Genomic DNA, 17,139 nt, shown 5'->3' with positions numbered 1-17,139 from the left:
ATTAGTTCCTTCTTTTTGAATTCTTAAATGTGCCCAGGCAAAACGATGTGCACAATTCTATATGTATCGCAGTGAGTGCAACTTTAGTTTAATTTGCACCCTGTTTGATGCCAATCAGTATATGCATACATGTTTCTGTCTTTTTTTTTAAATTCTTTATTTTTGATGTGCAGGAGATGACAGTTATACTTGCAATGCCACAATAGCAATTATAAGCACTTCAAAAACACAGGTACATGGCATATGAAGATCAATTGCACATTTTTTTTTTAAGATAATAAACAAAAGTAATAAAGATAGGCTTCATAGTCAGGTCTGGTGTTCATGGCTAAACAAGATATAACAAAATAGTCTAAAGTGTGATAATGCTTATGCTTATACTGAGTAGTCAGTTGATAGAAACACTGGAGAGTGCAAGACCACGCTACACAGGCTGACTTCTAAGTTGGTCATGGAAATAAAGTATAGAGTTAGCAGATATTATAATCTAGAAGGCTGGGACACTGCCCGCAAAAAGAACATGTTATGCCAACTCAATATGTTAGGCACTATCGCTGAAAAAGCATGTTAGATAAGGAGCAGTGCTATACAGTTATGTGAAGCTTGGACTATAACATGAGTGGCTATAAGAAACATTAAAGCAGCCTGGACATATAAGGTTAAAAAACAAAACAAAGTGTCAGACAGGGTTTTAGGAGAATAGTTAAAGGGTTATCCAGCTTAAATATCTCTTGCTGCCTTAAGTCAGGGAGTTTTGCAGTGCTAAACATCATAAGTGAAAAACAAACAAAGATAAACATTAAAGGCATGGTTCGTTCCTTTCAGGATGGCTGCCCTGTTCCACCTGGAGGATAGTCATCCAATACCCTGGTTGGGTTCATAGCGTCCGCTTGTATATAATGCATGAGATACTGCATCAAAAATTATTGTGTAAGTTATTGTTTAAGACCAAGCTAGCCTGAGAAAACATTTAACATAAAAGCAGGTAAAGCAAAACATAAAAGTTAGACAGCTGCAGCATGCATGCGTATGTGAAACCCAGTCAGGCTGTCCCGTGTGAGACATATATGGAAGTCCCAGCAGTGGCAACTGGTGTTAGCGGTTAGACCCATAGTGGCCGTACAGCTTTAGGCGGCGGGCGTTAATTCAGCCTATTCCCAAGGATGGGAAGTGTGAGTCTTGTGCACTGAGGACGAAGGTGGCTGTAGCTTTCTGATGGCTCTGTTGTGCATCCCTGCAGCCCCAGGCCGGTTGACAGGCCAGCATCTTCGTGCCATGGACTTGGGGGCTCCTGGGGTCCCTGTCCTCCCCTCTAAGGGGTAAGCAGGAGGATTTGGTGGTAGGTGGCTGCTTGTAGCGGGTGATCCTCCGCCTGTGTGGATGGTGTCGTGGGGTTCTGCTCCTTGTGGCCCTCGGCCTAGGTGATCAATTGATGGGAGGAGGTTTATGTGCTTTAGATACATGGACGATCATAGGGGGCCCCTTTACCGTCCAGCTCTCAGCTTCCCAGTCGTTTTCCCGATGTTGGGGCTTTGCTGCTTTTTGGCCTGCCTCCAATCCTGCCCAGAAACGGGTAAAAATTTCATCCAGTCTCCTTTGAGTGATCTGTGCCGGGCTTAGAGGCTCCGGCTCGGATTGCTGGGAGTTGTCGTCTTGTAGGGTATGTTGGGCCGCCATCTGATGTATTTCTGTGTTTCTGCGATTAGCTTAAATTTGCTTGGTGCCAGGTACAGGCTAGGGCGGACCGGGATAATCCCCACCGGTCCAGAGGGGAGGGGGGGAACAGGGCTGTATTACAGGCTTGGGAGGGCACTAGGTCGCGCAGAGCGGGGGATCGGCCGCCTCACCCATCCGGCGATACTGCTAGGCCTCACTCCCGACACCCTCGACGGACGCTCCGTGCACCCGCGGGCGGCAGACCTGGGGGCACCTCGGCTGGCTCCTGAGGTAAGTATGACCAAGCTTCAGGCGTTTTTGTGGGTTCTGGCTGGCTGGAGTGCATTTATTCCGGCTAGAAAAGAAGATTGAGCTCGGAGCTCACACGAGGCACGTCCAGCCGCCATGAAGCTCCGTTTCTGTCTTTTTACATAGTTACATAGCTGAAAAGAGACATGCACCTATCAAGTTCAGCCTTTCTCACATCTGTTTTGCTTCCAATGTACAACAAACTAGGAAAAAATTCCTTCTTGACCTGAGAATGGCAGTCCGATATCTCCTTGGACCAAGAAGCTGTTACCCCAATAATTAAAAATGATATCCCTGTATATTGTGTTTTTGCATGTATTTATCCAATTGCTGATTAAACATCTGTATAGATTCTTCAGATGGAGAATTCCACATCCATATAGTTCTTACTGTAAAAAACCCTTTCCTTTGCCTTTGACTAAATATCATTTCTTCCATTTCCTTTCTTTTTTGCATCATCGTCCCGGTGAAGGCGTTTGTGGAGTATGGGTACAACTGCCAGTGCAGCCCAGCAGGCGGCCTCAACAGTGCCCCCAAATGACAACGTCCAGGGAAATGGCAGTGGAAGCGCAAGCGTAGAAGACCGTAATTCTTTGAGCATTCATTCGTTCCAAACAGTGAGCATTCACAACAAGGCCAAGTCTATTATCACCAACAAGGTGGCCCCCGTAGTAATCACGTGAGTATGCAGTTTTTGAAAAGTCACTCACATGCAAAGTAATTCTAAAATGTGGTCATTTGGCAAAAATCAATCATACCTAGTAGCAGTGTAATATATGTAACGTGTCTTAAAAGAAATTTCATATAATTCAGTAAAGAGTGTTGAACTCCTCAAGAAAAGTCTCCAGCATGAAAGTCATATTCCTCTAAGCATATAACGAGATGACCGCTGACAGTGTTCCACTTTCCCAGTTTTATTCTTTAGATGTAGCATCTCTACTTTGTAGCAGTTTTGGTTGTCTTCATATATGCTTGTTGTGAGTTGTGCTTGGAGGGTAATGGTATTCTGGAATCCTGATTTCTCACCTTCTAGCAACCTGGGCTGGATACCAGCAGCAGCAGGTTTCTTCTGTTTTGAACTTCTCACCACAAGCATATTGACGAGCATTCCTATCCAGAGCATGACTTGATGTAGTCTTCCAGGTTTGAGGAGAACACATATGGTCTGGAAAAAAAAACAGATCTTGATCTTGGTTAATTAACATGTTCGGCTGTATTTTTATTTGTTTAAGATACAAAACAAGGGAAAGTCATCGGTTTGTTATAGTGTTGCCAAACCATCAAACCAATTTTCTAATCATCTGAACACATGCATTAAAAGGCTGAGAGGATCAGTTCATAAATCCTAGACTTTTAACAAGGCACTGAGTTGTGGTTGTCTTGCCAAAGTATTACTTTTTTTTTTTTAAAAAATCAGGTTTTCCTACTGAAATCCTAGCTCAACTGGAGGGAGACTATTGTGGTTTACACACTGAACTGAGAATTTAGGAGAAATAATAAAAGGGTTCCAAATTATCCAACACCAAGAATTTATATTTCTAATTTAGGACTAGTTAACCATTGTTACTTATATCTGCCTTTTTAGGTATAACTGTAAAGAAGAGTTCCAAATTCATGATGATTTGCTCAAAGCCAATTATTCTGTTGGAAGGATTTCAGAGACAATGCCAGAACACTATCTTGTACAGGTACATTCATTGTAAATGTTCATCAACATTTTATAGCTAAATAAAATGTATATTTTGTGGCTGGACTGATTATTGCATATATACTTGTTCACTTTTGTATCTATAGTTCTTTTTTCATTTTTTATTTTTTTTTTCATTTTGAATTGGCTGTCTTTTTTTTTTTTTTTTTTTTTCCTTGATAGATACTAAGTGATACACATTTATTTTAACTTATTTTTTTTTTGTATGCCCTTGACAGGGTAAATATTTTATGGTCCGTGATGTATACAGCAAGTTGGATGTGTTAAACACTACAAGCACTTGTGGAGCGTTAAACTTCCGGCAAGCCAAAGGAGGTTATGAGGTTTATGGAATGGGTCAACCCAGCCTGAATGGATTCAAACAAGTGCTACAGCAACTTCAAAATGGCGGGCACAAGGTACGAATAAAAATTCTGTAAAATATAGAAACAATGGTACGGTAGATGTCAATAGAACCAATGTGTCCAACAGCAGCAGTCCAATGGATGCTGGACTCCGGTTGTAGCCGGAACCTAGCAGATAATTGTGTGACTAGTGAAATTAGTCGTGTTTGTGAGTAAAAGCTGACCACCCACAAGTGGGAAATTTCCTAAGCAAGTACTTTCCTATAGTGTAGTGTAGTTACCCGATCCATATATACGTGTGCGAACCTTGTGCCAATTTGAAAATAGGGTAAAAAATAATCTACTAATGTGCATCAGGCCAAGGAATTGATGAATAGCCACAGCAATATGTATGACAATATTGCCATCATGAAATCATATGTAGGCTTTTTAATTGTAAGTATTGTAGGCTGAAAACAATTGGGTACATCAAGATCAAGCTTATTTCATGGTGTTTTTTTGTTTGTTTTTATTAAATGTCAATAAATATGATGTATTTGAAAAATATTTGTACTTATTTAAAAAAAAAAAAATGTTTGTACAGGAGTGCATCTTCTTTTGTGTTCGTGAAGAACCTGTGGTGTTCCTGAGATTGGAGAATGACTTTGTGCCTTACACTCCCAGAAGGAAGGAGAACTTGCATGAAAATTTGCATAATTTGGACAAGGGCATCAGAGTGGAAAGTCTAGAGCTTGCCATTCGAAAAGAGGTACAATAGACTACCACGTACTCTCCATGATCTCCAGGTAGATCACTTGGTGAAAGATTTTGAACTGTAGTTGTTTAATGTAAATGTCACTTTTCCAATTTGGGTGACTTTCGGTTTACTTTCCTTGCATCTTGAGTTGTCTCAGGAGCTTAAAGGACCACTATAGGCACCCAGACCACTTCAGTTAAATGAAGTGGTCTGGGTGCCAGGTCCCTCTAGTTTTAACCCTGCAGCTGAAAACATAGCAGTTTCAGAAAAAGGCGCTTCTGCGATTCTTACTGTGAAAATCACAGTGAGAAGACTCTGGACGTCCATAGGAAAACATTTAGTAATGCTTTCCTATGGGCGGTTTGAATGCGCGCGCTGACGTCGGCAGAGGGAGGAGAGTTCCCTCGGCGCTGGAAAAAGGAAAGTGGTTTAAGGGGTTTTAACTCCTTCAGCTCAGCGGGAGGGGGGCCCTGAGGGTGGGACACACACACACACACCTAATGACCCTATAGTGCCAGGAAACATAGTTTGTTTTCCAGGCACTAGAGTGGTCCTTTTAACTTTGTATTAACCTGACACACCTTAAAACAGAAAGGCATAGTTAATCTATTTTGACCTTGACCTAGTCTTAGGGCACAAGGAACCCAAACACATTTAGTGAGTGACCTGGGCCAAACTAGACACATGCGTTCAGGTGAAATGTTGCATCAGGATTTTTCAGACCAGCCAACAGTTTATAGAATAAGATGCATAAGTAGTTGTCATCAAAGTTGACAGATTCTGGTAAGTATAGAAGGAGCAACAATTTGGACATTAAGGTCATTTGTTATTCATAAGTTGCCCTCCACTCTCTTGAATGAGTTTCCCAACATTTGAAACAATAAAAATAGGGTAAAAATAAAAACAGGAGCTATACGTAATTTGCTGTACATATTTTAGGATTGTAACACCTACCTGATTGAAAGGTAAATTTTATTAGTGGTGTGTGTATGTCTATGCACACACACATTTTTTTTTTACCTCTGCTAAAGGGTAACATTAAAGGTGTATAAACACTTTCAAAGTGTTTATAAGTTGTATACAGAATGACTGGAAAAAATTATCACATGTTTTCACGAGAAGAGCACGTTTAAATGTAAATATTTTTGTTGCTTACGTAAGACAAAAAAAGAAATTGTTTAAATGTGGTGCCCAGATGTATAATATACACATTTCTGTGAATCCTTTATAGTTATAGATTTTTTTTTTTTTTTTTTTAGATTTCATTAAAATGAAAATAGCAATGCTATAGTGTTGAGTGCTATATTAATTTGTGCTTTGTAGCAGTCATAAATATACATTTAAAGTTTCCATGAAGTGTCAAAACCTAAAATAAAACCAATATTTAATAAGTTGTCAACTTATTTTACACTGTTTTAATCTAAATCATGTAGAGTACGTTCAACTTTTTTTTTTTCTCACCTTAAAGGTGCACTCCATGTAGTCCACAAGTTTTTTATTTTATTTTTCTTGTTTTATAACTTTGCACATTATCAAAGCATGTTTATCATATTATGTCTAAAAAAAAGAAAGGGTGTGGCAGTCTGGCTTTGTTCACTTTTTTTCAAAGTAATATGGTAAATAAGGCCCCATATGTCTAAAGAGCCTTTGATGTATGTATACTGATATATAATTTCTGCTGTCCACGTGTGAAGGCCTTTACATGTATATATTTTAACATGAGTTTCACTTTGATAAACTGAAAAGTTCCTTTTATTAACAGGAAGTAAAGATAAATCACCTCGTAAAACACTCCTTGGCAATATTTTAGTTTATACTTTCTTGCATTAACTCGAGGAAATAGAAATATCATCTTAGAGATGTTACTTACAATAAGCAGAGAGATTTTTTGAAAACCTTTTATAGACACTTCCTTGCTTTGTTGAGATAGTTTGAAATTCTTATTGAAATGTCAATGCAACATGTATACAATTTTCTTGGTTTACACAGGATTGGGTTCCTTAAAAGCTTATAAACGCAATATGATGAGGAGCAGGAAAAGGCTGAAATCTCCCAGCCAATCCTGGCCTTCCCAGAGTTCAGCAAATGAACTGTGCATTGCCCATAAATCGCTGCCTAGCCTTTGAGAACTTGGTGGTTTAAATTATGATAAGCGGGTGACTGTGCAAGCTCTTTCTCTGTACAGCATATATACACATACAGCAGTTTATGTATTTGTATTGTTCATGCTCTTGTAGCTTGTGGGGATATTTATGGGATGATAATATTAAACAGTCGAGAATTGACCACCATTTCAATTCTCTTAGATCTTAGAGATCGTTATCATGTAAGTGAAATGTATTCCATACAAATAAAATCACAATTTGTTATAAAAATAGATATAATTTATTGTGACAAATAAAATAATAATAATATGTAACATGCGTGATAATAATCAGTGAATATTTAGTATAACATAAGTATGCAATACAATGGAATGGCTAACAGCATCAACTGTCAAGACTTTAGATTTATGAGGGTACTTCACAGACAGAAAAAGCAAAACTTCCAGTGAAAAGTCGTAAAACCTTGGCTAACAGTTAAATTAACTGAGTAACCCTTTCAATGCTGGCTAGATCCTCCTAGGCATAATATATCCTATTTTCATGTAATTTTCAAGTTAAAATAACATTCAAACCAGCTCATTAATCATTTCCTGGAACCATCCAATAAGAATAATCTACCAGATTCTATAAGCCAAATTTTAATTTGTCTAAAAAGATATCTTATCTTATTTAGAGCAAATCAATACACCTGGATAAAAACATTGATATGCTAACATGTGATAATATCACATTAATATATAATTATTCTTAATTCCACCTGCAGAATGGAATGTTTATAACTATATATTCTTTAGTTAACTAAGATTTCTAAATATTGAAATCTGACCGTGATTTATCCAGTCAAATATCATGCTATTAGATTTTTAATTAATTTAGATTAAATAAAACCAGCATAATTACCAGTTAAGTAGATATTCTCATCAGATGAGTAGGTAGTCCCAGGAACTTGAATGCGTGTATGATTGGTTGTATGGAGGTATGTAAGTAATAGTAAAAAGTAAGTGTCAAGGAGTGTTTCTTGAGTGTTTCCAAGAGAGTTTGAGTGTTAGTCCCAGAGTGAATATCTGTCATGGAACTCTCTGCATGTCCGAATCTGAAAGCCCAAACTTCAACTAACTTCTCTCTTCCCTTTGTCCTAACTTTTAAAGGGCCAGACTCTCTGTACGTCATTAGTTGATAAGGCCAATAGGAAACTATAGGTGTGGTCGACCTGCAGATTGCAATTTAGGTATTTGGTCCATAGAGGACAGTCTCGCCTCACTAAACCTTCCTATCCAGGAAAGAGTTAACTTTTCCTGATGACGATTTTGACGTCATTTGGCTTATCTAAAATGACTATCATAACTTAAATTTACTTGTCAGTTCCAAGTGTTTGAGTCAGTCTTTGTGGCAACGACTTTGATTGTAATTTCTAAAACTGACAGTTGTAAACTCCATTTTACCGCTTACTGACAATGGGACCTTGTAAAATTTAGAAAGTAAAATTAATTACTTGTCTTCTCTGTCACTAATGTCTGTGTTTAAAATTATTTATATTCTATTAACATTTAAAACAGAGCATTCCATCCCCCTGCTTCATTGCTTATCACTTGGCTTGTTTATATAATGCATTCCTTAGCTCAGAAAGCAAGAAGAAATTATGTGTCTTTGTTAGCCTGAAAATAGCAAAATGGAGTCTGCTCTGTTCTGAGTGACTCAGGCAATATACACTTTTAATTTCTATTTTAGCACAAAAATGTATGCCGATAAAAATATCCTGACAAGCTATAATAAGTGGAATAGAGAAAGCATCATAGACTGTTTATAATGCTTGGAGTGCTCTTTTATGAATAATCATCTAAAATGTTTATTTTGTTAAAGAGACACTGCAAGCACCATAACCACAATAGTACACTATAGTTAAGGTGTCAGATACTACACTTGGTGATAGACATGTGGGCAGTAGGGGGCTGAACAATACATGCTAAGCAGAAGTTTACTGGGACTGACGGATATTGGCAGTGTGGAAGATTTATTTTTTTATGTGTTGAAACCGTGATGAAAACTGTAAACCAGTAGAATCGGTAGGTTTATTCCACACTGGTTATTTCTATACTTTTACAAATCTTTAGCACATTTTAGATCACAACACTCTGAGAAGTCTCCTTCATTGAGTAGAACAGTCATCGATGGGTGAAAAGGTACATTCATATCAAAGAGATGTGGACGAGTTTTTGTGTTATGGATTTGGCATGGGGAAGTGAAGGCAAATAGCAAAAAAAGAAACCAGAAATATTAAACAAAAGGTTTAGTAGAAGGGGAGCTGATATAGTGGGGGGAGGCAATCTTTATATAGAGGAAACAAGAAACCTAAATTTGGTTAAGTTATAGTTAGGCTGATCAAAGAAGAAAAGTAGGAGAAATTAAAATAAAAGTAGTTTGAACACTTATATATATATATATATATCTGTTCCTTGGTTATAGGAGCTTGGCTTTAAATCTCAATGCTTGCCGTCACTGTTCTAGAGCAAGGGTTAGGGTCAAGCAGCACTCTGCAAGTAGCGGGCTTTGGGGACCAGGATACATTTAGGCACAGTCTGTGTGCCACGTTTATTTATTTATTTTTAGAAAAAACCTGTGTGTGTGTATTTTTCATGATCATATATTTCTACTCTGGGTCCAATGCTTTTATTTCCTGTTTTGTTTCAGCTCTACGACTTCGCCCAGCTAAGTGGAAACAGTTATTATGTATATAACGATATTGAACTGTTTAAAGATGAACCTCACTCTGTTAAAATCCAGTGTGAAGAGGATATCCATGTCACGGAAGAAGTGTATAACAGACCAGTCTTTTTAATGCCTTCATATAGGTAAACACTACTTGTGTCTCTCAATAAAACTGTGCAAGAGATCACTGTTTTATTGTAGTTTTGTTTAAAAAGTGACCTGGAATCTTATTATCCAATGTCAATTTGGACTGGAAGAGCATATATATAATTGGATGTGTGAGCAGAAAGAATGTTACTACATTTATCTTTTCTTTCAAATCGAATGTTACTAATTTTCAATTCCATTTTACACTATAGTAATCTAGCCCTCAGTTTTTAAGATTGTCTTAAAGGGCTGGTGCTTCCTTGATCAGTAATACTGTCACTAAACTTTTCATAGTGTGTTTGGTGCAAACAAGGTCAGAATGATTCCCCATCTGTAGTGAAAGAGACCTATGGTCTTGGTAGACACCAGATGCAAGCACTGTGTCAGAGCCGATAAACTGAGAGTATTTAATTTTCCCTGCTTAGGTCAACAACGTTGCCAGAGAATAAATAGTCTATCTCCAGTGGTATATTCTTCTAAGTTGTTCGGCACAGAAGATAGTGCCACCACTGGTTATCTGGTGACCGCATGTTGTGCATGCTAGCATCAGACACTAAATTTGTGCTGGCTAACAATGGTGCCGGAGGTGGACTTACACCTCTGAAAGCAAATGGGTTAATCTATGTATGTGCAGCGTTTCAAAGCAAAACGCTGCACATTCAGACTCCAGGCACATTCAACACATCTGTGTTAAGCATTATCACGCTCTAATAGCCTTCTTAGGAAAAGTTAATTCCACTCATTGATGTAATTACTATTATCAGAAAGAGATCGTAAAACGCTGCACATTATTATTGCATTATTATTGCATGAGTAAGTGATGGTTAACAGAGCAGACCTTCTTCGTATTTAATAATGGGAATTTGTTTATTCTGGTCCACAAGGTACCACCGTTTGCCTCTACCGATGGACGGTGCACCGCTAGAAGCACAGTTTGATGCCTTTGTAAATGTTCTCAGGGTAAGTAGCTTGGCAAGCTCGGTGCATTTCATGAAAATCTTGTTCAAAAAATAAAATCTTTGGTCTTTTGCAGATCTCCATTTCTGTTTCTAAATATGTGGCTGTGTATTAGATCAGGTGCCACTCTGCTTATACATGTTTTTTCATTCCATGTAAAAATGGATATAATCCTACTTGCAAATGAGTGAATTCACAAAAATGTACGTTAATCGTTTCTGCATAAAATTTCTCATATAACCTACACTGTTCAGCCACAACATTAAAACCACTGACAGGTGACGTGAATACATTAATTATATCCTTACAATGTCACCTGTCAAGGGGAGGGATATATTAAGCAAGTAAACAGCCAGTTCTTTAATGGCAGGATGCAGCTGGGTGCATGTGCGTTGTTTACCCAGGAAGAGATGGCAGCAGGATGCACTATGGGAAGAAGGTAGGTCGGTAGAGGTAATGTTCTGCTGGGAAACTTTAGGTCCTGGCAATCATGTGCATGTTACTTTGACACGTACCAACTACAAAGAGATTATTGCAGACCAAACTCAGCGCTTCATGGCAATGGTGTTCCCTGATGGCAGTAACCTGTTACAGCAGGATAATACATCATGCCACGCTGCAAAAATTGTTCAGGAATGGTTTGAGGTGTTGCCTTGACTTCCACATTCCCCAGATCTCAATCTGATTCAGCATTTGTAGGATGTGCTGGAACACCAAATATGATCAATGGAGGTCCAACCTTGCAACTTGTAGGACTTAAAGGTGCTAATGTCTTCGTGCCCAGATACTACAGGACACACTCAGAGATCTTGTGGAGTCCATGCCTCAATGCAAAGGCGACCTACACAATATTAGGAAGGTGGTTTTAATGTTGTGGTTGATCAGTGTATATAAGGCATTAAAGAATGGGTAACTTGCAGCTTGCATTGTTCTTTTCATTCATCTTTTGAAAGAGCACATGTAATGGTACACATAAAGTAAAAGTAAATAAAGTCCCCCTATACATTGTGCTTGCTATAATTGCTACTAACTATATAGACTTATACATATTTAAAGGAACGTATAGCATGAGGAAAACAAAACTGTTTTCCTAATGCTATAGTGCCCATGTCCCTAGTGACCCTATTAAAGTCCCTCCCCCCCCTCTCCCAATTTGCCATAAATTATTTACTTACCTTTTTAGAACTCTGAGGCTCCCTCGTTGCCACGCACCTCTTTATCACCCGCAGTGTCACGGAGGAGTCATGGCTTCTTTCAGTGTGGTCCAATACAATGTTCATCATATAGGAGCATTGGGGACATAATGCGCACTTCAGGTGAATTTAACCCTAAAGTCTTACCAGTTTCTAGAAAACTGCAATGGTTAACATTTCAGGGTTAAAGGTGCTTGGCAATGAAGTCAGCTTGTAAATGTCATGGAGGAGTTAAGCCCTGTTTGGGAAGATTGACCAATGTAAGGCCAATAGCTCATGAGAGGGACAGGAGCTGGATTTCATTAGTGTAAAATACACAAATTTAAGATTATGGTGCCACAGGCCATACCGAAAAGGAAGTGAGTATTTAGTTATTAACTCTTTGCAAAAGACATAGAATTTGTAATTATGATAAATTACATATTTATTGCATACCGAGGTATTCTAGTGTAAAATGCACCTGTCATGACTATTTCACATCCATCCATTTTTTATATTTCTTTTTATCAAGCTACTTCAATCATGTCCGTTAACAGGCTAAATATGCTTCTTCATTCCTTCTCGATTAAACTCTCTCTGGAGTCTCTTCACTAATCCAACCTCTTGAAAAATAGTGACCATTTTATTGCTACAAAATCTCACAGTCACTGTGGTCATACTTGTATAGCTTTATTAAAACCCAATTACCACTCATCCAGTCCAAAATGCACATTATTATGCAATAAAGGTTTATCCAATAAACCAAACATTTATTTGTAAATTACGAACAGCTTGGCAAACAAACTACGTTACACATATCTGTACAATATTCACCTTACATATAAGCAGTCTCTCTAATTACTGAGCTTTAACTACATTGCCATCCGTTCTACAATACTATGATAAGGCTAGAAGACCTTGTTGTATTCTTATCTACAGACAACCACTTTAACAAGAAGCACTAGTCACTGTGAGTTAATAGGTAATGTCTTAGGTCACCACTAGCAACGAGACATTCCAGAACATAATGCTATCCTTTGTACCCAGGGCCTTATCATGGATATGACCCCCAACGTGGAAATCAATCTGCTTTTAAAGATTCTGATGGATCTTCCCTTTAAATCAACTAAAACCCATTCTTGTTCTTCCCTTCCTGTGCTGATTCGGACTTGGCTTGATGTAAACTGATTCTCTTAGTGGCATGATGGATTTATATCCTAGGGAAGTAAAACCAGATTATTCTCTTGAATACCCTGCCTCTAGTGGTGACTTAGGGTAATACTGTTTTGTACTGACTACAGCACAGCAAAAATTTATTTAAATGTATGTAACGTTTATAATTTTTAACTAATTTGCTTAGATTTTTGAAATCTCATCCAGAGTTTTGTTCCCACAGGAAAACCCATGTCTTTTAAAGCTCCATGATCCCAGCCACCCTCCACCTGCCCTACTTTTCAGCTGTCAGACAGGAGTAGGCAGAACAAACTTAGCCATGATTCTGGGAGCGTTGGTTCTCTATCACCGCAAAGGAACACCTGAAATGTGAGTGAAATTCTCTCCGTTTACATTTGGGACTGGATTGCGATCACACTTTACTCTACCGGGAACTACATAGGACTGCAGCAGCAATAGGCCAGCGTATTAGTGTTTTTCTGTCCATGTGCAATTGCTGTGTCAATGCATGAGCTATAGCAGACTGCAAACATGCCACAGCAGCAATGTGAATAATCAGAAAGAACGTGTGTGTGTGTGTGTTTGTGTATGCTTGTCTGGCATTTGTGTGTGCATGCTTGTCTGGTATTTGTTTGTGCATGCTTGACCAATCACTGTGTGACCACATGATCAGTAAAAATGTGTACACTGGACCGATAGGTGTTTGAACACAATTACATCTTTTTTGGAATTATTAAATTATATTAATAATAAGAATATAAAAGCAAGTTATTCCACCAATTATATTCAGATGGGGAATCTGTACTATTTTAATGATTTTCATTTTTATTTCGTCTAGTGCTATTGCACATGTACTATACAAATATATGGTAGTGTTAAAATGTATTAAGGCTTGTATAAGCACTAGCAAATTGGGGAAAAAGCCTGTGATTAATTTTATATCGATATTTACTTTACAGACGTGGTTGGAACCTAACCCGCCATCAATATAGCAAAGCAGGATGAAACCAAAATTTGGCATCCAGATGTCTATACTCACACACGCAGCTTAACCCTTGAAACCATAGGTGGAGGAGTAACATTCTTAAATTTCTGTATCAATCCTCCAATTGTGGTAGCCAGATTAATTGTAATATATTTCATATTAAAGCAAACCATGCTTTCACCATCACAATGAATGCCTCCTAATATCTCATATGGGAAAGAGGGTATACCTTATGGGATTTAGTTGTAGGGATGACGAAGACGTTATTTTTTAATTTTTTTTCCAAGAAGATTTACTTGAGTTTCAATTCTACTAATTGCTATTTATGTTATTGTTTTATGCATTTAAGAGTGTAAATAAAGTATTCTAAAGAATACTAAGCAAATTAGGTGCAGTTGAAACAGATACTAGCAGTATTCGTTTGTAGTGGTCTATGATACGCATTTACAAACCAAATATTCTGAAGTTGAGACAGGGGATTTTGGCTAGAGGGTCTACCTCTAGAGCAGGCTTCCACAAACTGCGGCACTCCAGATGTTGCTGAACTACAACTCCCATGATTCTCAGCCGATCTATTTCTTTCATAGAATCATGGGAGTTATAGTTCAGCAACATCTAGAGGGCCGGAGTTTGGGGAAGCCTGCTCTAGAGAAAGGCATTTGGGATATATTAGATTGGTATTAAGCTCATTAAATGCAGTGACCGTTGTGACCATTGTCAATCTGGAAACCAAGCCATTTAAAGGAACTGTTGGTAGACATTAGCCCTATTTCTAAACCAAATATTTCATAAGCAGACTTAGGGTATTATTCACTATAATGAGAATTGTCAGGAATCCAAAATAAAATTCAAATTTAAGACTAAAGATTGTAAACTGGAAGCATCACTAGCTTTGAGAATTTTTCCAGTTTTGCTATTTTGGCCTTACATTTTAACTTTCAACAGTTCTCACTGTTTTAAGATCATCTGATCTTTTCATTTTACTTTAATTTGTTACCACATCAAAAAAAATGCAAACCAATAAATCTCTTGGTTCTTACAAGCAGTAATATGCCTTGAGACAATGGCAGCATTTTGTCATATAATCTGTGGAACAAAGATAACTATTGTAATTATTTCTGTGATCTCTGTATTAATTGTGGTATTTATTTTATGTGCATTAGCCATTGCTAGTTGGTTGATTATTTTTTCATTGGCTTGTATATTATTGAATAAATAATCAGAGCAATCGTGAATTGAAATGTCTGCTGTAGAGATGTTGTGAACATAAAATTTTCCGTTCGCGAACGGCGACCGCGAATTTCCGCAAATGTTCGCGAACGGGCGAACCAATAGGTAGGTGAATTTTAAAACCCACAGGGACTCTTTCTGGCCACAATAGTGATGGAAAAGTTGTTTCAAGGGGACTAACACCTGGACTGTGGCATGCCGGAGGGGAATCCATGGCAAAACTCCCAAAATTACATAGTTGATGCAGAGTCTGGTTTTAATCCATAAAGGGCATAAATCACCTAACATTCCTAAATTGTTTGGAATAACGTGCTTTAAAACATCAGGTATGGTGTTGTATCGATCAGGTAGTGTAAGGGTTACGCCCGCTTCACAGTGACAGACCAAACTCCCCGTTTAACGCACCGCAAACAACCACAAACAGTCCATTTGCACAACTGAAAACTCCCCATTTGCACAATGTTGGATACCAAGCTAGCCATGTCCCGTTCCTTGTCCTTACTGATGTCATTGAAGGTCTCTTCCTCCACCCAGCCACGTACAACACCAAGGGTCCTCGAAAGGTGACAACAAGCCCCCTGGGACGCCTGCTGTGTTTGGTCTTCCACCTCCTCAAAGCCACCTTCCTCCTCTGACTCCACTTCTTCAGACTCCTCTCTCTGTGTTGCCTCTCTCTGCATTATTATAAGGTGTGTTAAGTAGTACTATTCCTATCAGTTTAATCCCTGTTACATCCCCTATCAGGGGACGTGTATATGGCATCGATTTTAGGAACCGGGAGATGGAAAAAGATGCTTGGTCGGTCCTCCTACTTCAAATTTGGGGCACTGCGCGTGCAATCTAATGTGCCACCAGATAGGAGTGGTGTGTTAAGTAGTCCCCCTCATCAGGCCTTTTTTAGTCGAATGTATCGCCCACTGTCAGTCCCTTCGGGATCCATCCCTCATTCATCTTAATAAAGGTGAGGTAATCTAGACTTTTTTGACCTAGGCGACTTCTCTTCTCAGTGACAATACCTCCTGCTGCACTGAAGGTCCTTTCTGAGAGGACACTTGAAGCGGGGCAGGCCAGAAGTTCTATCGCAAATTGGGATAGCTCAGGCCACAGGTCAAGCCTGCACACCCAGTAGTCAAGGGGTTCATCGCTCATCAGAGTGTCGATATCTGCAGTTAAGGCAAGGTAGTCTGCTACCTGTCGGTCGAGTCGTTCTCTGAGGGTGGACCCCGAAGGGCTGTGGCAATGCGTAGGACTTAAAAAGCTCCGCATGTTCTCCATCAACAACACGTCTGTAAAGCGTCCTGTCCTTGGTGGCGTGGTCGTGGGAGGAGGAGGATGACTTCCACCTCTCCCCCTGTTAGATTCCCGTTGTGCTGTGACATCACCCTTATACGCTATGTAAAGCATACTTTTTCATTTATTTTGGAACTGCTGCATCCTTTCCGACTTGCAGTAATTCGGTAACATTTCAGGCACTTTCTGCTTATACCGGGGGTCTAGTAGCGTGGACACCCAGTACAGGTTTTTCTCCTTCAGCCTTTTTATACGAGGGTCCCTTAACACGCACGACAGTATGAAAGACCCCATTTGCACAAGGTTGGATGCCGAGCTACTCATGTCCCGTTCCTCGGTCTCAGTGATCTCACTGAAGGTATGTTCTTCCCCCCCCAGCCACGTACAACACCACGGGTACCAGATAGGTGACAACGAGCACCCTGGGATGCCTGTTGTTGTTGTTGGTCTTCCTCCTCCTCCTCAAAGCCACATTCCTCCTCTGATTCCTCTTCCTCACAATCCTCTTCCAGCGTTGCCGCAGGTCCAGCAAGCGATGCTGATAAGGCATTTCTGGTTTCTGGTGGTGATGGTGACCACAACTCTTCCTCTTCACGCTCATCTACGGCCTGATCCAGCACT

General features: G+C 39.1%; 1 protein-coding gene across 2 annotated transcripts in view; it reads left to right on the top strand.

Moving 5' to 3' along the window:
• Positions 1–17,139, top strand: part of PALD1 (phosphatase domain containing paladin 1) — a 315,653-nt gene that overhangs the window by 137,709 nt on the left and 160,805 nt on the right. For both annotated transcript variants that reach the window (XM_063435101.1, XM_063435102.1), the window contains 7 exons: positions 2,438–2,644; positions 3,551–3,653; positions 3,892–4,071; positions 4,601–4,765; positions 9,547–9,707; positions 10,596–10,671; positions 13,237–13,382. In XM_063435101.1, coding sequence (XP_063291171.1) covers positions 2,438–2,644; positions 3,551–3,653; positions 3,892–4,071; positions 4,601–4,765; positions 9,547–9,707; positions 10,596–10,671; positions 13,237–13,382 — 1,038 coding nt within the window. The remainder of the gene's footprint in view (positions 1–2,437; positions 2,645–3,550; positions 3,654–3,891; positions 4,072–4,600; positions 4,766–9,546; positions 9,708–10,595; positions 10,672–13,236; positions 13,383–17,139) is intronic.

The sequence above is a fragment of the Pelobates fuscus genome, chromosome 10 (genome assembly GCF_036172605.1).
Source record: "Pelobates fuscus isolate aPelFus1 chromosome 10, aPelFus1.pri, whole genome shotgun sequence".
NCBI classification, from domain to species: domain Eukaryota; kingdom Metazoa; phylum Chordata; class Amphibia; order Anura; family Pelobatidae; genus Pelobates; species Pelobates fuscus.
The sequence above is the reverse complement of the archived record's forward strand: the minus strand, read 5'-3'. Positions and strand labels throughout refer to the sequence as shown.